The 25,425-nt window shown below is 40.6% G+C and overlaps 1 protein-coding gene across 1 annotated transcript in view; it reads left to right on the forward strand.

Moving 5' to 3' along the window:
* The window catches only part of PLEKHA8 (pleckstrin homology domain containing A8), a 31,043-nt gene extending 6,762 nt beyond the window's left edge, over positions 1-24,281 (forward strand). Inside the window, exons 2-14 of the mRNA XM_053935013.1 lie at positions 3,133-3,249; positions 3,886-4,041; positions 5,749-5,873; positions 7,281-7,439; positions 8,349-8,389; positions 9,081-9,238; positions 11,702-11,861; positions 12,271-12,356; positions 12,984-13,042; positions 14,311-14,441; positions 14,935-15,005; positions 16,243-16,304; positions 17,222-24,281. Of these exons, the coding sequence (XP_053790988.1) occupies positions 3,133-3,249; positions 3,886-4,041; positions 5,749-5,873; positions 7,281-7,439; positions 8,349-8,389; positions 9,081-9,238; positions 11,702-11,861; positions 12,271-12,356; positions 12,984-13,042; positions 14,311-14,441; positions 14,935-15,005; positions 16,243-16,304; positions 17,222-17,419 (1,523 nt within the window). The 3' untranslated portion in view covers positions 17,420-24,281. The remainder of the gene's footprint in view (positions 1-3,132; positions 3,250-3,885; positions 4,042-5,748; positions 5,874-7,280; positions 7,440-8,348; positions 8,390-9,080; positions 9,239-11,701; positions 11,862-12,270; positions 12,357-12,983; positions 13,043-14,310; positions 14,442-14,934; positions 15,006-16,242; positions 16,305-17,221) is intronic.
* The last annotated feature ends 1,144 nt before the right edge of the window (positions 24,282-25,425 follow it).

Here is a 25,425-nt window from a genome sequence, read left to right on the forward strand (position 1 = left end):
CTTCTTGAGTATGTAATTCTCCCAGACGGCCTGACTTTTTAGATGCCTGACATGATCTACATGTCTTCAAATGTTGGTTTTGTTTTTTTTTTCTTCAGGCTTGGCACTTTGGAAGGAATGCTGTCTGGAGTCTGAGTTGTATAACATTAAAGTTTGAATTATGTCCAAATTTCAACTGTGTTATCAAGAAATGTCAAGTTTGCTCAGTGATAGCTACATCCAGATTTCCTGAAGTGTAATGATGGAAGTAGGCAGATTTTTCTTTCTGTGGAAACTTCTCGAGAAGTAATGAATCCTTAGCAGGCACAGACTGCTTAAATATCTGGTTTTGTAGTGGACAATATCAGATCTTCCAGGTACTGCAGGCACTAACTGTAAGTTTCACACAGGAGTGCGATATGTACTTTAACCAGTGCCTGTGAAGTAATCTGGAATATCTTCACTCTCTTCTATGGCTGAGACCTTAAGCTACTAATCACTTTTTATTGTGCTTTGTGCTTTATTGGGGATTTTTTTTGTCCCCACTAAGGTCAATTTTTACTGTTAATGGTACTGTGCCTCTAAAATGAGATGTTGGAAGTACAAACTGTGTTTTTTCCTGCCTGTGCACCACCAGTGTAATGGACTTAAATTCTTCTTCAAAGTTGTTTTAATGCTGACACCAGTAAGACCTTAAAAGGTTCAGCTTTACCTTTCCATATGAGGTGAAATCTGGATGCTGAGTTCCAAAAATTGCAATATTCCTATGACAATTTATAGGAGGCAAATAACACTGAATAAACCCAAGATTTGTGTTTATTGGAAGTGCCTAAGTATCTTTTTGCTGCTTTGGTTTTTGTTTTGGTTTTTTTCATTCCTCCATTCTTCACTTGTCTGCAAAAGTGAAGCTCCTGTAATTAAAGATTGTATCCCTGTGCAGTGCCTATGATTTGTCAGCCACATGCTATTTTTAGCTGGTTGTTTAGGATAACCTTCCCATGGCTGCTGACTCAGTGTCAGTGAGTACCAGGTGGTTAGTGCATCTTCTGACAGAACCTTGCTGTGAGGTTTTTTAAAATTGTTTTCCTTTTACAAAAACATGCTTTTATTAGTGTAACAATTCTGTTCTTAAAATATATATTGTCCTAGGTAAAAATTGTCTATCACAATCTTTTTTTTAATATGTATCTAATAATTAAAGAAGAGTTGGCTTCTGCAAAGGAAAACAGATAGTTACTCTGTTCCCCACAAAAAACACCAAGACCCAGAACCAAAACAACCAACCAAATAAAAGTCTCAAAAAATATATTCATTCATAACATATTTTTAACCAGCCTCCAAAGTGATGGAGGCAGAGTGATTTGTATGTTGGCTAATTGATTGCACAGCCTTTGATGGATGGGACACAATTTGGTTGAGCATCAGCTGCAATTGTAAGCTGTAGGACCATGGCTGAAATGATTCATGCGCAGCAGCAGGAGCACCAGACTGAATTAGAGGCTTGTATTGACTGTGGCGCTGTGCATTATTTAAAGAATTGGTTCTGTGCCATTGAGTGTCTGAAGCAATTAACTGCTTCTCTCTGCTGAACAATCACTTCCTTTTTTTGTGAGTTCCCACATATCAGTAGTGACTTGCAGGATAGTTGCTTTATTTTGGAGGCAAGACAAATAGAAACCAGTCTTGCTGATTTTTTTTTTTTTAATTTCTCATTCCTGTGATTTTTTCCCCTTTCATATAAAGTAAAGAAGTGTTGAGAGTACTTTGGATTTTTGATATTTTTACATTCTTCTGGGAAATAATGGAAGAGATCTAGAAGGGAATGAAATACTATTTATGTTTAATTTGTTTTCCAGCCACCACAAAGGGTTCAGCAATCTATAAACTGAGTTGGACTGAATGTAGTGGTATTGATTTAAAAAAAAGGTGGGGGTTGCAAGCCAGACCATACTCCTGCTGTTAGCCTAAGGCTTTAGGCCTTTCTAATCTTAAACTGTGTTGTGCTTGGTTTCAGGAGTTATCTGAGGAACCAGTTTCTAGCTGGAAAGGAGCTGTCAATCCTCCAATGTGATACCAGTCCAAGCCCAGGCTGGGCTCCTGAAGCACAGTTCTGGTTGGCAGAGCCCTGGTGCAAGGGACAGCAGAAGTGAAGACCCTCTGCCAAAATATCTAAGAGCCATGTGGCCCACATGGTCTTGTCCAAGTGTTTCTTCCAGAGATGGTTGGCTGGCATAATGTGGGAGTGTCAGAATCTCAATGCATTGGACCTGGCCAGGGAAGCCTGTTGCAGCTCAGTAAATGAAAGCTGCTTTCCTCCAGTGACGTTGCTGCCTTGTTTCTTCTTAAGTTAATGAGCTTGTTGTTTTTAATTAGACATAAACGGCAGCTGTCAGGTCGTGTGTTTGGTTTTATCTTTTCATACTGCTGTAGTGATTCCAAAAGTAGAAAAAAAAAGCATGATTTACTTCTAAAGTTGGGCAGCAGGGTGGGCAAAAGCGCACCCAGAACTACTGGTGTGGGTATAGCCTTGTTTTGGTTCTTCTCTGGGAAGGTATCCAGAAGTGCAGGTCAGTAATTCAAGACTATGTTTTAAGTGGGCAGCACAAGGAGTTTCAAGAGCTGTTGAAAACTGCTTCACTGAAAGATGGTATTCAGAGTGTTCAGCAATCAACAGATCCGCCTCTGCTCGTCTGTTGATTTTTAAGAGATTCTTACACATTGTTTTTCAAGATAACCCTTCCTTCAAGGGAGGAAGACTTGTAAGGCAAGACATCTGGGGTGGCTTTTGGGAAGAGTGAAGAGGTGGGTTGAGGAGTGGTGGAAGGAATTGAGGGGTGCTGCACTGAGAAGGTGGTTGGAAGAGAGAGTGAGTCAGTGATGCTGTGTTAGCAAAACTACTGAAAATGACATATGGCATCTCAAGACACATGCTGCTGCGGTCCACCTGTGTGCAGAACAGACATGTAGGTGTCAGAAAGCAGGGATTATGGTGTACAACATCCAAGTCTGTCCGCAAATCTTAATACTTCAAAGGGTTGCGTTTTCCAGGGGGACTGAGAATATTTGGGGGTATATTTGCAGCAAATCTCAAGTGAGAGAGATGGTGAAATTGCAGGGAGGGGCATAACTGAGAAATGCACTTTTGTTTTTCAGGCTGGCAGCCTCGGTGGTTCCTTCTCTGTGGTGGCATCCTGTCCTATTATGACTCTCAGGAAGATGCTTGGAAGGGTTGTAAGGGAAGCATCCAAATGGCTGTTTGTGAAATTCAAGGTAACTAAGATACAGTAACACTCAGCTGCATGAAGTTTGCCCAATAATGATACATTCAAGATGAGATTTCAGGTGACAAGAGCTATTTGGCAGCTTGATTTCTCTGGTATATGTTTGCAGTAACTTGATGTATATGGAAGTTTTTATACCGTAGTATTTTGAAAATGTTGAGAGAACTGCAAGTCTCTAATATGGGTATTCTGCATGCAGGTGGGTCACTGCTTTTCATGAGCTGTGGTGGAACATCACACAGCTTCAAATGACTCCTCATAAGCACAGAGCTGAAGCTAGAAACGTGAATAATAAATTTCAGTACTAGGTCTGCTCAGTCATATTGCCACATTTTTGAGGTTCAGTTAAGAGCTGGAAGCTTGAAAGAGAGGCTTGCCAGAAAAGGATGCCCTTTCCACAAAGACTTTCAGATTATACTGATCACAAAGTTGTCTTTCATAGCTGGACGTGTGTCCTGTCCATTCTCTAACTCAGAAGAGAGTCATAAAATGGCAGTGGGGGAAGTTGGGACCATAGATTTCTCCTCTTTCATTACTGTTTGACCTGCCACCTAACACATCTGTTGGGATGTTTGGTTGGGATAGGAAGGGCCAGGGGCTTGTCTGAAATCTATGTTGCTTTCAGTTCATCCTGCAGATAACACACGAATGGACCTGATAATCCCAGGGGAACAGTACTTCTATCTGAAGGCAAGAAATGCAGTTGAAAGGCAAAAGTGGCTGGTTGCACTTGGAACTGCCAAAGCCTGTCTGACTGACAGTAGGACACAAAAGGAAAAAGGCAAGAAAACCCTTTTGCTGGCACATAATGTTTGCTTTATATTTCCCCATGCTTTCCCTGGTGCATGTACATACAACTTCAGTGTCCAGCCTGTGCTTCAGGTCTTTGGTGCTGCTAAAAGCTAAGACATGTGGGAATATTAACTAGAAGTCTCAGGTATTAATTCTCAGGGCAGGGATTTGGTAACTTTGTTTTTTTTTTTTTCTTAAAATACACTATATAAAAATAATTTGAAAACCATGTGCTGATGGGTTCTATAAGTACAATGAGTAAATAGGCCCTGGCTAGGGGTCACTGTGATGCAGACAGTACAAGAATGTAAGACCCTCACCTTGTACAGCTGTCTAAATATGATGACCCAGCCTCTCACGCCAGTGCCTCTTCAGCTTTGGAGTTCCTCACACGTTTTCATGTTCTAATTGGACTGTCTTCTGCATTTTGAGAATGCCTCAGCAATTAAGAAAAGGTTTGCATTGGGTTCCAGATCTATTAGTAGTCAGAAACTTAAATCTGATCATGGTCAGGCTATGAAAATTAATTCACTTACCACTTTGCTTTCACCAGCAATCGGACTTTCTCCCCTAGTGAAAACCCCTCTTGTTTACAAGTGTAGCATCAGTCACAGAACATTGTGAGGCCTCATGCCTTAACCTTGTTTAACCTTAGCACTATGACTATACAGAAGATGGGAAAACAGCAAATTATTAATGTCCTGAGTAAATGCAGGGGGTGGCAAGCACTTCCTTTCCCTGAGGTGAGGATTTGCTTCTCCTCTTAGCCTTATGTGTGTTATCTCCAGGCTTTGCATCTACTGGTTCAAACTGAGTCAGAATTGAGCAGAAGATGCTACTGTAGAGTCCTTCCCCAGATGGGGATCTGATGTGCAGTGCCTAGAAGCAGAACAAAGTTGTATCTGTAAGGTGACATACAGTAGCACAGGGTGAAAAGTTAGTGATGTATTTGCAGAACTAAACCATGTTAGTCTTACTAACAGACAATTTCTTTTATAATTCAGGGACTCTAATATCAGAAACATTACTTCTGAAAAATCTCAGAATGACTGTTAATCTTATCTGGATTAGTCTTCTCAATTCTGCACTCTCTGTTTCTCTCTACAAGAAACATATGGACACACTGGAGTGAGTCCAGGAAAGGGCCACTAAGATGATTAAAGGAAATATCTAGTGAGAGAGCATAAAAAAGATGAAGCCAGAGTCTTCTCCCTGACTGAACAAGAGAAAATATGCATGAATTTTTATTCAAACCACTAAATTGAAATATAAGCAAAAATGTTTATGTTGTGAAGATGAGGGAGCACTGAAAGGCTGCACAGAAGAGGTTGTATAGTCTCCATCCTTGGCACTGTTCAAAACCTGACTAGATTTGAGTAATTTGCTCTGACTCTCCTTGAACAGGGGAGTAGGACTAGCTGGTCTCCAAAGGTGTCTTCCAATCTCATCCATCCCATGATTCAAGGATATCTATATTAAATTAATCCCTTTCTGTTGGACAGAATGCATCTTTTATATCCAGTGTTTCCTACCTACCCTATCTAAACAATGCTATTACTTGCAGCTTAAACTACTTTGTGAAAACAAAAATATTATATGTAGTGCTTTTCTCCTATTTAAAAGGTCTGCTAAGACCAAATATTGTGTACTTGCCTTGCACTGGATACAGTAAATTTAACTTTTCTTTAACTTTTAGAGTTCACTGAAAACACAGAAGCCTTGAAGACCAAAATGTCTGAACTTAGACTGTACTGTAACCTCCTTGTTCAGCAAGTGCATAAAACAAAGGAAGCCAGCATTTCTGGTGTGTCAGAACCAGAGGTACAGTTCTATTTTTGTTATAGATCACACGTGTAATGTCTTGGGCACATGAGCTTTTCTGGATACCCAATGTAGTGTTCATTCACAGTTAATGTTGCAGCCTCCTTCTGCAGAGAACCTGAGGGAAATAAAGTGCTCACACAACAGTTCTTGTTTACATGGAGTATTACTATATTGTTGCAAATTACTTGCCCTTTGTTGGGCTAGCAAGTAGTGAGATGAGATCTGAGATCTGTGATCTAGACAGTAACACCCCTATAGATGATTCATGTGCTTACAGTGGATCAAAAAAAAGCAAAAGATGCTTTATAAAAAGATAATTTGCATGAAGCGCACATTTTTCTGCCTGTGTCATTAATATCCTGCTCAGCAAAACACATCCAAAACCCTTAAAAGGTCAAGAGATGTTGCAGACCACAAAAAGAGCAAAAGTGATATAAAGAACTGCTTGGTTTGCCTCACTTAAGTTAAAGTTTCAAACCTTGCAAATCTCTGTGACCAGAGAAGCCTCATTTAAGAGGGATCTCCTAAAGACAGTGATCTGCCCTTTGCTTTGAGAGAGAAATGTGTGAAGAAGGATGCACTTCCCTTGCTAGAGAAGCTGGTGTGGAGTTCCAGGATGCTTCCCACTGGAGAGATGGGTCCTCAGATGCAGAACAAGCAGGCAAAACACCTGAAGGTTGATAAAACCTTTGGTTTGATGTCCAAACCATCTCTGTAAAGATACCTGATAAACTGTTTAAGGTGAATTAAAAGACAGTGCAGAAGCCTGATGTGGTGTAAAAATGACTAAAAGGCACTGTTAGAACTTGCAGCTCACATTGACCTGTAATGTGGTGTTTATCCTGCTCATATTTCATGCATCTGGGGGAAGACTCTCTTTCCCTGATGTTACTGGCATTTAACTGCAAAGATTTATTGCTAAAAGCATTTCAGCAACAATAACTCACTTTGTAGAGATGAAGAGGCAATGTGATACCTCATTCTGCATTTTTGTCATTTCCAATAATTTTTCGTTCATGAGGTTTTTGAAATTATCATCTGCAGATTGTTCTGCATCAATTTAATTTGTTTACTTTTCATGTCTCCTGTCAGTGGTATTTCCTGGAATGCTGTTGTTGAATACATTCAGGCTTAGTATTTCATGCACTTATAACACCAATAAGATAACTAAGAGGCATTGATTTCAAAACACAAGCATATTAAGCTGCTTGTACTGAGAGGCTGAAAAGGGGACACAGCCACAGCAATATGTGATGCCAGTTCTCTGAGCAGCTGACACATTGAATTTTAATTCATGTTAGCCAGAAATCATAGCTGTAGCAGCTGTGGGCTTTGCAGACATGAGTTGTTCCAAATTGATCTTCTGTGGCGAGTCCATTTCTTCCAATTGATTTCTTCCCACAGAGTGAGATTGATATGGGAGCTCTGTTGAAATCAACCTGTGACACTTTCCTGAAGACTCTTGAAGAATGTATGCAGATTGCAAATACTGCCTTCACTTCTGAGTTACTGCATCAGACCCCACCTGGATCCCCAAATTTAGCAGTTCTCAGAACAAGCAAGGTAATGGCCAATATCTTCTTTCAGCTTCAGCAGGGATGCTAATAGGTCCTTTTGTAAAAGTAGCATTTGTAGAAGTAGGGAGTGCCTTTTTTACCCATATCATAGCTACTGGTCCTACATTGGACATACTCTGCTATTTCTTGTGGTTTGCAAGTGAGGTAGGGCCATTTTTTCAATAAGCAGTGACCAATCTCTTAACCTTTAATGACAGGTGAAAGTTATTAAACATTAACTTTCAGGGCCTGAAAGTCATACAGTGGTGTTTCAAAATACCTTTTAATTTGTTTACTTACTACAGCAAGTTTGTCCATGTCGGAGCTCACAACAATTATTACTCTGTTAAGCTACAGCAGTATTGGATATGTGCTAATATGGCAGTGGGAGCTGATGAGTTTAGCTTTCTAATGAGAAGGGCACTTTGTTGATTCCTGGATCCATAACTATGTATGGAAAACTGAAGCATCTCTGGCAAACAGGAAGTTAAGATTTGTGTAGGAAGGTAGATACATGACTGCATCTGAGAAATGAGATTGCTTCACCATATCTGATATCTAGCTTCATGTTTCTTCTATTTTTTTCAAAGCTTTTTGATTAAGTAAACAAAACATTGCAAAGGAAGCTCGCTGTGTTGTTTCTCTTCCATATGGCGTCTCACTTGACACTTGCTAACTAGCTTCCGAAAGAAATTTTATTTTCTTTCTTTTCTTTTTTCTTTTTTTTCTTTAGAATATTGTAATAGTGTAATAATGTCGCACCGTTTTCATATTTGTCTGTATACTGCCTCCAGGTCAGAGAATTAGGGAGAGTTGTTTTGCTGACTCCAACTTGTGTTTAATAAAATGTGAAGTTTGAGAAGCATGATACAGTCTTCTTGCTTTAAACAATATTCTCCCCCTCCATATCTTTCAGGTAAAGCACTCTGTCTTGTCCAGTCACACCTCAACAGAAAGGTATAACAGAAGTCTTTACTGTCACTCTCTTTCTAATCTGTGTTTGGTAGTGTCTGTTCTTTCCTTACTGCTACTCTATCCTTACTGGATGCAGGCAGAATTGTGTCACTCTGAGCTGCCTACTTGGAAGCAGGTGAAACAAAGGGATCTGGCTCATCCACTCCATGTCTCTTCTGTATCAGCCCTTTTCCTTTCATTTTTCTCTGCAGTCCACTTGGTGTCTTACTACACAATCACCAGCCAACTCTGTCCCACCCCAGTGCTCCTTCCTGCATTTTAGGTTCCGCTTCATAAGCTCAAAAAATCATTGATGGTGAGCAGACTGATTCCTGGAGTAGGTAGCAAGGATGTATATTTTAAAGTACTAATGAGGGGATATTCTAGAAGTTACAATACCTGCCTGCAATTTTCTTTTATGTAATTGTATTTTTTTATTATGTACCTTTTTAGTAAAGATCATTGTAAATATACTTGAACTCTGCAAGCTGAGGTTGAGTCTTTAATCCTCCCTCTTTGCTGCAAAAAGCTGCCTCATTCTTGTTACTATTTTAGACAAGTTCTTTGCTCAGAGCTGCCTGCGACAGCCTGTAACTTCTGTCAACTATTTTTCTCTTGTTATTTGTGTGTTCACAGGAGGAAGCTTACCAAGCAATGCTTTATGCACTGAATATTATTCTTTCCCTTTCTACAGGCAGGTGGAATTGAACCCCTGTGAAAATGGCTGTGTAAAAGCAGAAATTAAGCATCAAGAGCAAGCAGTTATTAAAAGTATGGAATGTTTAAACTTGGAAACAAATGAGGGGGCTGGTGATGTTTATGTTGAAGATCATGTAGCAAAGGATTTGGCAGGTAAGTATATGCACAGTCTTTTGTCCAGAATGATTATTCTATAGGTGTAAATTAAGGAAGGTGTAGGCTCCCTGTGAGACTGCTGATCCCTGACTCCCAGGAGAGGGAATATCAGTCTTTTAGTCTGATACTGCCTCTTGGAAGTTTTCTCAGCATAGCTCTTGCTGCCTTTGTTGCTGGCTAACTTGGCAACTGAATGGAGAAGGAAATCCAAAATTTGGTTTTGGACAAGTTGAGGCTCTCCAGGTGCAGATTGAAGCCTAGCAGGGCTTGGGTTCTCCATGTACTGTGGGCAGACACATTATTCCCTGCTAGTATGTAGGGCTGCAGTGTCAGGAGGGGCTGTGGAAGCTTTGTCAGCGTGTCTGAGGGCTTGAACTTTTAGTCACTCTTGATTGCTCTGACAAATATTTACAGAAAATTAACCCTTTTTCTGCAACTAAGGGTATCCTAAAAAGCATCTTATTTCTTCCTTTACCTTAGCAATAGTGTGAAAGTTAGATTTATGTGTGACTTCAGTGAAATACTGTTGAACTAATTCAGTATAAAATTCCCTCCAACGTGGTTATATTATTAAGGGCTGCTGAACTTAATTTGGATAACTATTCATGTAACATGATTTTTGCATATCCTGTTGAATGGACTGTACTGTTCTTGAACAGTGGTTTTCTCTGCCTGGCTGTTATTCCAAAACATAAATATGCAGTCAGTGAGTCAGGAGAAGTTTTTAAGTCCAAGTTAATGTTGATAGTAATTTTGCCCTTATAGGTTCTCTTTGGAGTTTTTCCCATTTTTGGGGTTGGTACTACATAATGTGGCAAGTCCCTGCAGAATAACACATTTAGCATAATATCAATAAAACAGCACTAAAGCAAGGGCAAAAACTAATTCAAGTTTTTGGTGTCATTTAAGTACTGTGGTTCCTGTGCACGAAAGAGAAAGGGCTACTCCCTGTTTGGTACACATATTTGAGCTGCAGAAATTTGCTGTCAATATGGGGTGGAGTTAGGATATGCAGGGCCATCCATATAGGATGGGCTAACCCAGCCAGCCCATGGGCTTTGTCTTGCTGATGGCTGTAGCTGGGTGTTCCCTCTTGACCCCAAGAGCTCTGCCCCATTTCAGATACTTTTTCTTCCCTCTCCCCTTTTTTAAGAGCAGTCAGTCTTTAAAAGTGCTTGAGCACATAAGTCCCATAGCAAATTTCTCTGTCATTTAGGGCTTACAGTGTTTGAGTTTGAAATTTCAGAGGACCCAGGGTTTTTGCATAGCAGTCCTGCAGTGTCACTGCAGACCTGGGCTGTTTCTCTACTCCCCAGCCTATGCAGCTTGGTGAAGGACAGATCAGTGGCATCACTCAAACCTCTGTCATTCCTTGACAGAGACACTTTGCTTATGAATGTCAGTGGTGTCTGAGGCCAGAGAATGGCTGGTCTGGGTATGAGGGATTTTCTTTTCATCCAGCACCAGGTTTGTTCAGTGGTTCTGCAACTAATAGGCACTACTGTAAGCCTGCTTGCAGTTGTCACCTGGAGGAAAAGAGTTCCTTGTAGCTTGATCTCTTCAGCCAGAAGCTCAGTTCTGCTTCAGGTCTCTCTAATCCTCACTGACACTTGAAAGTATTCCTTTCCTGGAAAGACAGGTTCCCTGGGAAATTCTGGATGGTAGTTTGACAGTCTGGCAGCAAGATGTGCTGTAGCTATGATTGTATGATGCAGATGCTGTGAATCATTTTTGCTTCTTTATTTGTTCTCTGAAGCTCTCCATGAGGTAAGAAGGTCTTACCATGTATGGGATGTATATGAAAGATTTTGTCTTTCCTTTGTCTTCCTTGTGCTGTATGTGAAACAGATGTACTTGGCCCCAAAGAAGAAATAAAGTAGACCACAGTGGGGAGGATGTACCTGGAGCTTTTTCTGGGAAACTTTAAAGATATTTATAGAAATCAGGGAGAACATAGCGCCTTTGATACCATACAAGTGTCCATCTGAGCAGCCAGTTTGCTTACCTATCAGAAGGAGTAAACATGTTGCTATTATTCTTTTGTTTTTGAAAATGCACTGTGGCACTTCAACAATACTGGGAAAGTTACAACTATGTGAGAAGTAATCTTCCTTTCAAGGAGATGAGTCAGCTGCCTTCTGCACCAAATTGCTTCTTCAGTGCTCTTCTTTCTCACAAGACTGCCCTTGCTGAGGTTGTGTGGGCTCACCTGTACTGCAGCCTGGTGCTTGGTCTGTCTGATTAAAAGAAGTGGGGGGGTTGACTGATTGAAATGTGGTCTGAGCACCTACCAAACCTGCAGTGAGAGTAGTGGTGCTGGCAGGGATGCTTTTAAACTTGCATTACCCAGATATCCAAGTGCCTTCCTTCAAATAGAAAAGCATTTGGATGAAAAGGAATAACAATATGTGTATGTAACTGGGGTTTTTTTGTTTTTCTTTTGTTTCCTATAAATGTTAGGCATTAAAGACGATGGAGAGGACAAGCTGCAAGCTGTAGAAGGCTGTGGTGCCCACAAGTTGCTGCAGTCAGAAACAAACTTTTTAAGTGGATTGACCTTGTGTGAGGAAGAAAGAAATGAAAATGATTCTCCTACCTTTTTCAGTGTCATGAGCAATAGGTAGTACAGATTTATATTAAAAAGATTATTGCAACTTAATGTTAGACCTTAAAATGACTTATTTTTAAGACTTTTCTGTCTGTAAAGCTGCACTTACTGAGATTATTTGACAAGACTGACTACAGCCCAGTAATTGGAAGAAGGTATCTTTTGTAAAATTAGCTGTACAGAGTTAAGTGGTAGGTTTTTCCTTGTTTGTAATTGCAGGCCTTGCTTGCACACCACCCAGTGTGTGTTCTCTGCAGTCAATTACTTTAACATAGTAAAACAAAAGCCATGTTGGTGGTTTCAGGTCTATAAATTTTACCTCTATGCAAATGACTTGGGCAGGAAATCTAATTTTGCTTTTGGAAGTTACATAAAAAGAATTGTTATGGTAACAATATTTTCTGCTTGTCCTGGACACCAGGTTCAGTGATATTGAGCTTCGGGAGGAAGAGGGCATACCAACAGAAGAGTTCCTGGAGTCATGTTATGCAATTGTGCCTGTTCTGGGTAAGCAGCTTCTTTTCTTCTGACTCCTGACTGCTGCTAGCAGCAAGCAAAGGTGGAGCAGTTGGGTTGGACAATTTGTTTCCTCACTTAAGTGATATAGTAGAACCAGTACCAGCAGAATCAGTTTGACTAGTACCAGAACATGTTTCTGACCCCTTTGCTTTAAAGAGGATCCACTCTCATTTAGATAGGACCCATATATAAACTGTTTGGCAATCTGGGTGTCTGTATGGAACAGTGATTTCTCCCCCTCAAAAAAGCAGCATAGATGCTTTACAGTCTAGTACAGCACACCATCAGCTGTACTCTCTTACTTGTTTTTTCCAAAGACTTTGATCTTCACCCAGCACAACCCCCCACCAGCTTGACCCCTGCATCTAGTGGATGTGATGGCCCTGTGAGCACACAGCCTTTTGAAAACTTCTAAACTGTAGGTCAGAGTATGTTAACACATGTAGCAACTGGGATGGATTGGTTCTACTCCAGAGAAAAAACATTGGTTTATCATTAATTTAGTATTTTCCTGCAATTTAGAGGGATTGTTAAAAGAGTAAATGAAATTATTTTTACTAAAGCATGAGAACTGAAAAAAGATACAATTTTAAAACATGGCTTTTTTTTCCCTAGACAAGCTGGGACCAACTGTTTTTGCTCCAGTAAAAATGGATTTTGTAGGCAACATCAAGGTAACAACTTACTTCTAGCACTGATTTTCATTTTTTTAAACAAAATATCTACTTTAGACACTAGTGTTCAAGAATCTTTGTGGTAGGAGCCAATACTGGAAGGTTATTTAATATTTGATAATGTTACCATCTGTCAGATTAAAGCAATGAAATGCCCCTAATTCTGTTCTGACAATACATGCTGTGTTTAATAAACCCACTTGTGTGCAAACTTATAAAATACTTGATTGACTGCCAAGTAAAACATCTGTTACACCCAATGAATATGACTTTGATCCTGAGCTGTATAGGGTATATGTCACGATGTGATGTTAGCCATGTTGACTTTAACCTGTAAAACAAATGGAGGGGGTGAAGGAAAAACTCCTTTGCTCAATCAAGTAGGATTGAGAAGCAGTTTAAGAAGCAGTTTCTCAGCAGACTGGGGCAGGCCATGCAGGCTTGGTTCTTGTTCTGGAAGTTCTTCCAGCTTCAAGTACCTTCAAGAACCTTTGAAATACTGGTTATGAGACAAAATGTCTTCATAGCAAGACTTTTCGTAGCATTTTCCTTCAAGAAAAAAAAAAAATAAAAGGTATCTTCTGAGTGTATGCTAAAGGAATATTGTACACAATCAGATTTGTTTGGTTACTTATCTTATAGAAGGTAGCCACTGGAAAACTGAAAATAGCAAGAGAAAAGAATGCTATTTAAAAACCTAAAACACAGAATATTTATTGTCAAGTGATAAGCAGTTACTCCTTTAATGTAGAAGAAAAATCTCTTTGTATACCCCTTATATATTGTCTCTTTTGTTTGTATGAAGAGATGTGTATAGAAACATGGGAATAAACGGAAACCATAGACATGCTAAGCACTGCTAAGTGTAATAGAGTTTGCAGTGGTCAGAACGTAGATTTTGCTTGTAGTTGAAGCTCTGGGCAAATGGGACTTTGCTTGAAGAGCAGTTTGAATTAACTCCTTTCCTCCAGTGGGGAGAATGTCATAGGAACTTCAAGCATTTTGTTGGATAGAAATGGTAAGTCCCATGTAAATTTTTGACTGAGATGCTTTATTTTGGTTGTGTTAGCCAGATTTGTCTGAGGTGTGCCCTGGGATGGCATGCCCAGCATGTGAGAGCAGCCATGCCATGCCATGGGGAGCGTGGGACATCCTTGGGAATCTGTAGTATCTCTTAGCAGGGAAGGGTCCTGGTGAATGAGGGGGTATTTATAAGCCCCTGTTGGGCCTTAAAAAACCTAAAGCTTTGTCTATTATGTTCTTTCCAGAAAATAAACCAGAAATTTATAACCAACAAAGAAGAGTTTGATACCCTTCAGAAGATTGTGCTCCATGAAGTGAATGCAGGTGTAGCACAAGTTAGAAACTCTGCTACAGAGGCTCTCCTGTGGCTGAAAAGGTAATGGCCTTGTAGCTGCCTTCACTGTGAACTGCTGGTGTAATGAGGGGCCTTTCATCAGTGCAGGCTTATGTACATGGGGCAGGCTGGTTACTTCCCACAGGCTCCATCAATCCAAACTGGCCAGCTTCAAGATTAATGTGTTTCCTGTGGTTGTATCACCCCAACTTTGCCAAAAGGACTGAAAAAAACATTGCAGGCAAACTTCTTTCCAGTAAAAGTGAAGTTACAGTGAATGACTGATCCTACTTGGCTAGGGCATCAAGCAGATGATTTCAAGCTGCAGCAGGTACATTTAGCAAAGTGTTTTTCCCTTGGACTGGGAGAGAGGCTGGAGGAGGTGGCTGCAATGTTGTTCAGATTGAAATTGACTTCTTAATACCGAGTTTTATTGCACTTTGGAGTTGTATTGCAACTTTGGGGGCTTTGTTATACTTTGGATTACTTTTTTATAAACATGGTTTCTTTTTATTTCATGGATTCATCCTGGCAGAGGTTTAAAGTTCTTGAAAGGGTTTTTGACGGAAGTGAAGAATGGGGAAAAGAATATCCAAACAGCTCTGAGTAAGTGCCACTTGCTTCGTTCTTCATGTGCTTCTAAATTCACATACTTGGCTACTTTCTTCCTTGTTTAGAACTTGTGTCTTCTTTTCTTCAGTGGCTGATCAGGCAAGTGATCCCTAAGACATAACATTTTTGAAAACTGCAGTTTTTTAAAATGGCTGCCTTGAGATGGATTACTAGATAACTGGTAAATGTCAATTCATTAGCAAATAAAGATTCCTTTAATTGGCATACTTTTGGTAGAGGAGACAGTCAAGTGCTTTGACTCATTCAAATGTCTCTACTGGTTTGCAGTGGGAGCACTTCCAAATGTATAATTGCTGTTTTGTTAGTTTTCTAGTTCCTTGTGTAATTTGCCATCATTCTTTGAAATCGCAATTTGGCTGTGAATTGCCTGCATGAATTAGAAGGGAGGTTGTAACAAAGAAGGATTTTTTCCAAATACATAATTTCTGACGCTTTCTTTGTCAGGTTACTGGCCACAGCAAGTCCAAAACAAAATACAAACCCCCCTTAGACTTGACTTGGCTACTCCTGGGCAAGACCTTCTCTATATGCATGCAGTATAATGTTGTAATAATCCTTTAAACCAACCTCACAACAGCTTTTTAAAAATCTTTTTATATTGTCTTCTTCTACACAGTGAAACATTTGCCTTACAGGATTAGTAGAAAGAACTACTACACTGAAGTATGTAACAGCTCTTGGAAGTGAGGCTGTAAATACATTGCTACCAGATATGGGTGTTAAACACCATGGAAAGTGATTAGGCACTTATTTGACCTGAGTCTGAAGGCTTCAGCACTGAACTGCTCCTTGAATTGCTCTGTGTCTGCAGCAGAGTCATGTTGCTTTTTTTTTCTACTTTTTCATTGCCTTTCTTCCCCTGAAATGCCCTTCTATATCTGTACCACCACTACAGCTTTGGTTTACTGTTGGAATTACACTCCATACAGTATTTTCTTAGACTTTGCATTAGCCTTCCTGTCTGTTAGAACACTTACTTGCTGTGGATGAGTTGAAGGGGATTTGACAGCAGAGCTGAGACCCCAGCAGAAATCCCAAATCTGTCATCTCCTCTCAGTCAAAACTTTGGTACTCAGAGACAGCCATTATTTACATTGAGTGGCAAGAATATACCCTTGAATATTCATTTCTAAGCTCTGTGTTGTCTTTGTGATACAAACTTAAAATTGCTGTACATCTATCTCTTGATTTTTTTTTTTTCCCCTTTAAGACAATGCTTATGGAAAGACATTAAGGCAGCACCATGGTTGGGTTGTCCGCGGGGTCTTTGCAGTAAGTATTTATCTTGGCTGCTGATAGAGCTGGGGGTCTTGTTCATGTGATCTTATATTGTATGTAATTAATAAATTGTGTTAAAATTCTAAGTATTAAATGAATAGATTCCTTTGCCAGACCTTATTTTCAAAGTGAGTTTAGTCCAGTTTAGTACTGGACTTTCAGGGTGGAGCCTGATATCTAGAGATGAAGCAGGCAGATTGCACTTGCATGCACAAATTTTTAATTATGTGCTTTTGAGCACAGCCTTGCAGGGCTATTAAATGAAGAAAAGAGGCTTTGGGGTTACTTTTTTGAAGATTGGTCTCTCTGAATATGATGAACATTCAGACGAGGTTAGCACAGTGTGTGGGGGGAGTTGAAGTAGAATATATTGGCTAGAGGAAATTTTTCGTCCAGTCTGGCAGCTCCCCCTTGTGTCTGTCACGGGAAAATTATCACTGAAATTAGAGAAGGCAAAAGAAAACCTCATCCAGACAGTCATGACTTTAAGAGAACCAGAATTGTTGGAGAGAGCTTTCTGAAGAGTGTGTTGAGAATTTGGTGATGGTGTGTAACACTGGGTTGGGAGCTCCCGTAACAAACTATACTTAATTTGGGGCTTGTATTTAATTAATTTCTGATGTGCTCAATCTATTTATAGAAAATACGATAGAAAACACTTTCTAAAAGCCTGCCATCTCTGAAGATATCTTTAACTGGGGATCTAGACAAAAATAATAAAAAATAAATATTTTATAAAGTTAACCTCCCTTCTAGTTAAAATTCTCCTAATTTAATCATGTACACATGATTAAATTGAAGCTATGAAGTCTAAATGCAAAGAGGGAAGTCTTAGAAGTTTTTCATGGCTTTAGTTGTATTTCTTTTCCCATTCTCTGTTGCAAATCTAAAAGCTTTGTTTCTTCTCCCAGTTAGCTTTAAGGGCAGCTCCAACATATGAAGATTTTGTGGCAGCTCTGTCTGTAGATGAGTGCGATCCTCAGGAAGAAACATTTTACAAAGGAATGCAGAGAGACCTCAACATTTACTTACCAGCCATGGAAAAGCAGCTAAATATCTTGGACACTCTCTATGAAGTACATGGTTTAGAGTCAGATGAGGTGGTATAACTACAGCAAGACCACATCTTAAAAATTCAGGGACTGTGTCTGTTAACAAAGATTTCTTCCATTTTGGTTTTGGGACATCATTTCTGTTAATTGTATCTTTTCAGGTGGAAAGGGTGTTGAGTGTTTTGGGAGAAGGGTATGTGTGATTTTTATCTTTTCATTATGCTTGTGTTGCATTTAAATGCAGAGGTACTGTCTCTCTTTGGATCATAACTATGTCCGTGATGAATGTTTTTGACTGTTTCTCTTCTTCCTGTGCACCTCCTCTTCTCTTCACCTCATAAAAGTAACAGGGCAGAATTTGGCCTTTGCTGCTGTACCTGAGGAGAGACCTGCTCATGCAGCAGAGCTGTTGGGTCACCAACATGGCACCCAGGCAGGTGCAGCTGCCTCTGACTTTCCCATTCCCCGTGCCCATTCCCTACCGTGGTGTAGGAGGATAGTGAGAGTTATTGTTACCCTGGTAGCAGAAGTAGCAGATGTGGTGAATTTGTCCCTCAATTTCGGTTGAAACTCTTTAATGCAAATAATACATTTGCATTAAATATAACATAAATATTTATTAAATTAAATTTTTTAATCCAAATATTACCGAGATCTTCACCACAGGTGTATGTGGCTGGTGGTCTGAGTGGCCCCAAGGTCTAGCCTTTGAAACAGGATGTTGTGTTCCCTGACCAGCTCCCAGTATGTGCTGTGGCTTCCCTGCCATAAAAACCTTTTAGGTTTTAGGGGTTTCTTGAATCAAATTCATGCAAAACTGTAATGCTTGCTTTTGAGTACAGCTAGCAGTTTGAAAATCAGATATCATGAAAATCCTTCCTAGACTGTCATTATGGGCAGAAACTTAATGCAAGTGGACATGAAATGAGTAAGGGGAAGCTAAAATTTGTGATGAGCTTTTAAACATGGGACCAATTACAAATCTCGAATTTTGAAATTATTTAGAAGTGACAAAAATTTAAGAAGTATTTCCCCTTTTTCCCATTTTGCTGATACAGATACAAACATGTCTGTTAGCATTGCTGCTATTAAAAATAGTGAAAAACCCCCTTTAGCTAGTGATATGGTTAGCAACAAAATTTCTAGTTGTGTTGATGACCAGCCAGAAGGCTGTCTGTGAATTACTGACTCCCAGTTCAAGGCATAAGCAGATCTCTCTGTGTTGACCTAGGGCTTCAGATGGCTTTGTACAAAGAGCTGAGTTTAACTCCTGTGCAGGAGTTCTAGTACCTCTGCTAGTGAGGTACTTAGAATTAATAAGTTTCCATAAATACAGAAGGCAGTGTTGCCATACTCACAGAAGTAGTGCTGGCTTTTGCTAGGCTAAAACCAGTTTTAGTAAAATGAATGTACTGCAGACCTGCTGCCCTGCATTGCTCTGTGACAGGAGCCTCTGCACACTGAATACTTGATCCTTTCTAAAGAGCCTAGCATTCTGAGCTTTAAGAAAAGCATGTGATACTTGAAGAAAAGGCCAACATCAAACTTAATGTATAAAGAAAGATACCAGGACTCTTAATTAGGCATTCACAGAGTTATAGAATATGCTGTGTTGGAAGAGACCCAAGGGGTCAGGATCATCAGGCCGAACTCCTGGGCCTGCAGAGGACACCCCAAGAATCCCATTGTGTGCTGAGAGCATTGTCCAAAAGCTACTTGAACTCAGACAGGCTCGGTGCTGTGACCATTTCCCTGGGGAGCCTGTTCCAGTGTCCAGTCATCCTCTGGGTGAAAAACTTTTACCTGGTATCCAACCTAAACCCTGACTAAGCTTCAGTTCATTTCCTTGAATGCCATCACTGGTCATGAGAGTGAAGAAATCAGTGTCTGTTCCTCTCTTCCCCTTGTGAGGGTGCTGAAGACCACAGTGAGGTCTCCCCTCAGTCTCCTCTTTTCCAGGCCAAACAGACCAAGTGACCTCCTCATCAGGCGACCAGACCCTCCTCATCCTCCAGACCCTTCACCATCCTCATGGCCCTCCTTTGGAGATTCTCTGACAGGTTAATGGGCTTTTTTATATTGTGGCACCCAAAACTGCCCCCAGCACTCAAGTTGAGGCCACCCCAGTGCAGAGCAGGACAGTCCCCTCCCTTGCCTGGCTGGCCATGCTGTGTCTGCCCCCCAGGACAGGGTTGGCCCTCTTGGCTGCCAGGGCACTGCTGACTCGGATTCAGATTGCCATCAACCAGGACCCCCTAAACTCTCTGCAGTGCTGTTCTCCAGCATTTCATTCCTGTCTTTGCACACGACCAGGACAGGTGCAGAGTCTGGCACTTGCCCTTGCTAAACTTCATGCATTTGGTGATTGCCTCTCTCCAATTTGTCAGAGTCTCTCTGCAGGGCCTCCCTGCCCTCAAGGGAATCTCAGTCTACCTTGTCCCATTTTGGTTGTTGGCAAACTTACTTAGCATCTCTTCCAGTCCTGTGTCCAAGTCATTTATGAAGATGTTGAAAAGCACAGGGCCAAGCATGGGGCCATGTGGAACTCCACTAGGGACAGGACATCAGCCTGATGAGTCACTACAACAGTTTGTGCCCAGCCCTTGAGCCAGCCAGTTGCTCACTGATCATGTAATGTGCTTATTGAGCTGTGTGCTGGACATCTTGTCCAGAAGGATACTGTGAGAGACAGTGTGAAAAGTGTTGAAAGTTTTGCTGAAGTCCAAAAAGATGACATCAGCTGGCTTTCCTAGATAGCTAGGTTACCCTGTCACAGAAGGAAATCAGTTTTGACAATCAGGCTTCCCTCTCATGAAGCTGTGCTGGCCGTGACCAGTGACTGCATTATCTTTCGGGTGTTTTTCAGTACCTCCCAGAATAGTCCTTCCCATTATTTTACTTGGCACTGAAGTGAGACTGACAGGCCTGTAATTTCCAGGGCCCTTCTTCTTCCCCTTCTTGAAAATCAGGACAATGCTTGCCAGCTTCCAGTCAGCTGGGACCTCTCCAGATTTCCAAGAGACTGTTTAAATAGTGTGACTTCTTGCTCTGTCATCTCTGGGTTTTACCCATCTATACTTCCTAGGTACTCAAGAGGGATCAGAAAGAATCAGGTTTTTGTTTTGTGGATTTTCTTAAATTAAGTATGTGTATGAGTACATAGTCAAAACTTTTGACCAAAGCTCTATTTGATTATGTCACTACACAGTGCTAAAAATGAAGCTGAAAGCTTTTGGAATTCTGTTGTCTGCTGCTTCTAATCATGAATCCAAAGAAACCACCCCTGTAGGAGAACAACCAACTTTCCACCCTGTGTGGTTTCCTCACGGTTTTCAGTGGGAAACTTCACTGTAACCGTTTTTAGCTGAATGGTCTGGAAAGATAACGGAGACCACATTTCCATGAAATATCAACTAGGTTACGGGAAGACCAGGAAGAGATCCCTCTTCTCTATAAATTAACTGTCAGATCACAAAAAAAAAAAATAGAATTCTTTTTTGTCCTTAAATTTTTCTAGTAGTAGGAAAGTATATTCAGCTCAAAGTATTTGGAGGTATTTTTGGGGTTTCTGTTTTGTTTTGGTTTGTTTTTTAACTAGCAGGAGAACCACTAGTTTGTTGGGTGTGCATCAGATGCAAAATTTGTTTCAAAAAGTCAGGAGGCTTTATTTTGTAGGCAAAGAACAGCTTCATTGGGCCACTAGCTCCAGTTACTAAGTTCTACCATTCTTCTGTCATCCAACAAGCAAGGAGAGTGTTCCACATTAAATACTCTCTAATCGGCATGGCATCCTACTTCAGAGCAGGCTTTCTCATCTTGCTCTTCTGTGTAAAGTTGTTTTTTCTGAACTCTGGAATTGGTGCTTGAGAATGTTTTTAGGGGACCGTGGCTCCAGGAGACCCCTCTGTGCTTGTTATTAAACAGGGGCCTTGCAGAGAATGAATTGAGCAAGGTCTCCTTGCCTTCAAAACTTGCACTTCTCCGTGCACTGCTCTTGCAGGGCATTGAGCACTTCTAAGACTTCTGAATGCTATCTTTGCAGTCAAACCACCACTGAGAAAGAAACTCAGGCAGCATGTTGCAGAGCTGAACTCCAAGTTACACTTCTCAGGATGTAGTGGGCCCGATGACCAAGTGGAAGCAAATGCACTGATAGACAACTCACTGTTTTTTTTCTGTGGTGTCAGTTTGGCAAGCAGAGAGGATGGCATTAGAATAATTGTAGATAACAAGCAACTAATTTTTGGCCTTCAAATTTAGAATTGGAGAGAAGGTCGGTGTTTTCTGTTTCATCTGTCTGGTTTGTTGATTAGTTAGGGTTGTTTTCTTTCTTGTGGTTCTTTTTTTTTTTTTTTAATGGCTGACATTTATAACTGACCTGCACACTGATAGCGATCCACATAACTCTCAGATAACAGCACCCTGGCTCTCTATACTTCACATGAACTGCTTTGGTTTCTTAAGCTAGTCTGAAGTTTTGCATCCCTTTCCTTTAGAAATGCTTTTGGCTGTTTCCTTCAATGTCTAACAGTTGCATATTCTCAGGGATTTTACTTACCCAAGGTGAAATAAGAGTAATCACAGCCTTACCCTAGGGGGGAGAAAGGCTGCTTTTCATGAAGTTAGTATAGCTGAGTGTAGAAGTCTGATACAGGGTATGAGACAGGCAGTGTCCGTACAGTGTGCATCCTTGCTCAGACATGGTAAATCCCAAAGCAATCTGATAGAAGTGCTATAATTGCAGTCAGCAGATTTGAATAGAGATCATGAACACATCTTTGTTACATAATGTCATTGGCATTAGAGCAGAACTCTCAATTGCAGTCGAGTTCTGCTTAGCAATCGGATACTTTTATTTATTTTATTTATTTTGTGGGTTTTTTATGGTTGTTTTTTTTTTAAGCAAGCTGTGTTCTGGAGTCCCCTCTGCTATTCAAAGACACCATACTCAGTTCCATATTGAAGTTCTGTGACGTTACAATTGTGGAATATGAACTGCATTCTCAAGTACTTTAGTGTAAACATAACAGTCATTGAAACATGCCGTCTTGACACTGTTGTGCTGTGGATCTCCCTTTAACAGATGCATTTAAAGCTAAGGGCCATGTACCTTCACTTACAAGCTTTTTGTAAAGCATCATCAGGATTTAAGTTAACAGCTGTTTGCTTTTAAAATCTTTCCTAATTTGAAAAGTGTTGCTTAGTTGGTTGGACATGTAAAAAGTATGCCCAAAATCTGCCCCAGGTGTTTGCAACCTGCTTTGGCAAAGGGGTGTGGGCTGTTATAGAAAAAAGTGCTACATATGTCCATATGCTGTACCTTCTAGCCCTTTCTTTTCATTGTCACTTCAGCTTTTGTGAAAACCTTTAGGGAAGCTTAAACTGTCTTTCAGATACCAGGAAGGATCATTAGCATGTTTCTACCTGGCTGCCTTGACCTTTTTCCCCACTTGGTCCTTCCTTTCTATCCACTGTCATCTGCTTTGCTACGAAAGCTGTTGCTGTCAGAGCAAAGCAGGATGTCTTATAAGGCATGCAAATATAAACTGAGATATTCAGAAATTAATTCTTTGGCAGGCAGTGTAAATTGGGACATTTCAGACTTGGGTTTTCTGCCTCTTAGGGATGAAAGCACAAGGTTTTTTTGTTTTGTTGTTTTATTTTGTTGTTTTAGTTTATTTATTTCTCTTCTCTTGCCTGCATAGCACAGATAGCAAAACAAAAAAAAAGCAGTGTGGAAATAACTGAATTCATGCCTTGTTGGTACCTTCTGTAGCTCCCTGGTGAACAAACCTTGTAAACTTCTGCTTGCTCTAAGCAATATAAAACATCCCTGGTGCAGGAGGGGTGTCATAGTGCACTTACTGGTTCTGAGCAAACCCAGGCCATAGCTGATCCTGCTCACAGTTGACACAAGGATTTAAGCACTTGCTTTGAAGTTATGACACAGGCGTATGCTTCACTTACACACACGTGCACCATCCCACTGGCATGCAGTTCTTCAAAATGCAGTCTTAGATTGTCATTTTTAATATCTGTTTCTTGGTGTAAGATTTCTCCCCCACATACTTTGGATGTGCTAAAGCTGGATTTTTTAAATATGAAACTTTCTTGTTTTCATTTCTTTATTTCTTCTTAACACTATGTTAACTTTCTTTTGCATTTCAGCATTCAAGAAGTCCAAAAGTTATTGATTCCTCTATTTAAAGCCATGTTGACATTTTGAGATTTATGTCTACTTGAAACTAAATGATTAAATTGCATTCCAGAATACAATAATTAAACTGAAAACCAAGGCAGCTTGCTTTTATGGTTTCCTTTCCTATCTTCTTTTTTTTTCAAGCCAGTTTTGGGCATACATCTTGATCAATGTCAAGCTAAGTTTAATGTAAGCCTTACTTTGCATCCTAAAATATATACATACTGGAATAGATTTAAAGACAAAGAGAAGGTATATTGCCTCACACTTTAAATTTACTGAATTCTAAGGGCTTGTTCGTGCTGCCCAAATCACCTCTCTCAGTGTAAGCTTTGCACAAATTGTGCTGTCATAAGCAGTTCAGTCTTAAATACTCTGAAGTTTCCAGTCTGCATCATGTGTCAAATCATACAGTGTCTGTCTCTTCTTTTGGAGCATTTTTAAGACTTTGACAGACTTTTATATTATTTCATTATAATAAACTTATTTTAAATAAGCATGTTTTTAAATCTCATTTTCTCCTTGCATGGATTTTGTTTCTTTTATTACAATATAGGGCCTAAAGTGCTCTTCAGGACTCCATTTGTTATGGTTACTGTGTGAACAGTTGAAACCAGTATGTTTCTGGTTGACAGAAACTGCCTGTATGTATCTTTGTATGAAGAATGCTAACACACATGAAGCCTGTTCAGACTGTGAGAATAAAAGCTGTGTCTGGCACATAGTTGTGGGTCCTTGGCCAGTGTAAATATGGGAAGATTGTAGTTACTAAACCCAGCTGGGCAGTGTGAGAGGAATTTGTATTTTCAAATTACATGTATTGTTTGTCCTTGGACTTGCATCTCTTCCATAGAGCTTTCAAAGGCTTCAGCAACTCCTGTGTGCTCATCTCAAGATGCGAGTAAGGACTGGCGCTCCTTAATGCGGGTGGAACGTATCCCTTTCCTCTCCCTTTTCTTTCTCCATCTGAAGACAGCATGGACCTGACAGCAGAGCTGTGATACCCAGTCGTGTCTCTAGCAAGGGCAAGTCCCTCTGTTAAATGGCAACAACCAGGCAGAGAGCTGGGCTGTGGCAGAGGTATTTTCTCAACAGAAGAGACCTTGCCTATGCCTAACCAGCCTTGTGGCAGGGGTGGGATGGGCTGTACATATCCCATTGCAGCAGCACTGCTCAGCTAGAGCTGCTGTCTCCCATGGGATGCAGGAGATTCTGTGCCCTTCTAATTGCAGTTGGCCCCAGAGCATCATCCTTGGAAAGGCCATGAGTTGTATTTGCTTCAGCAAGGGCTGAGCATGAGTGGTCAGTCCCCTCTGCAAACTGCCTCATTCTCCTGAACAGCCAGAGACCAGCAGCCCTGCACAGACATGTTCTGGTAGAAATCCCATGCACAAAAGGATACCTCCCAGGCGAGTGTCACCTCACTGCCACTTCTGCTGATCAGAAAAGTGAATCTGTTGCTGCTACAGGATCCCAGATGAGCTGCAGAAAGAGCCCCAGCTTTGACAGTTTGCCATATTTGTTAGTAAAGGTCAGAGCATGTGATGCTGGCTGCTAAATTCCTGTCCTTGCAGTCATCTAGATCCATGGTTCAAAATAAGAAATTGGTGTGCTGAGCATGTAGGGTTTGTAGGAACGCACAGGTGCTGCTGTTAAAATGGGGAGGTCAAAGAGGACACATTAGATTCTGTAATAACCAAAATATCCTTAAATATTCTTTTTTCCTTAGGGTTCATCTGTATGGAGAAAAACCATGTGTTCTGATTTTAAGAGGGAAAGACTGTGCAAGCTCACAGCACCAAAGTGATGACCAATGCAACGAGGCAGAATGCAGCCTTCAGTGGGCTGGTTTCCTTTTGGCCCA

This window comes from Vidua chalybeata, chromosome 1, assembly GCF_026979565.1.
Source record: "Vidua chalybeata isolate OUT-0048 chromosome 1, bVidCha1 merged haplotype, whole genome shotgun sequence".
NCBI classification, from domain to species: domain Eukaryota; kingdom Metazoa; phylum Chordata; class Aves; order Passeriformes; family Viduidae; genus Vidua; species Vidua chalybeata.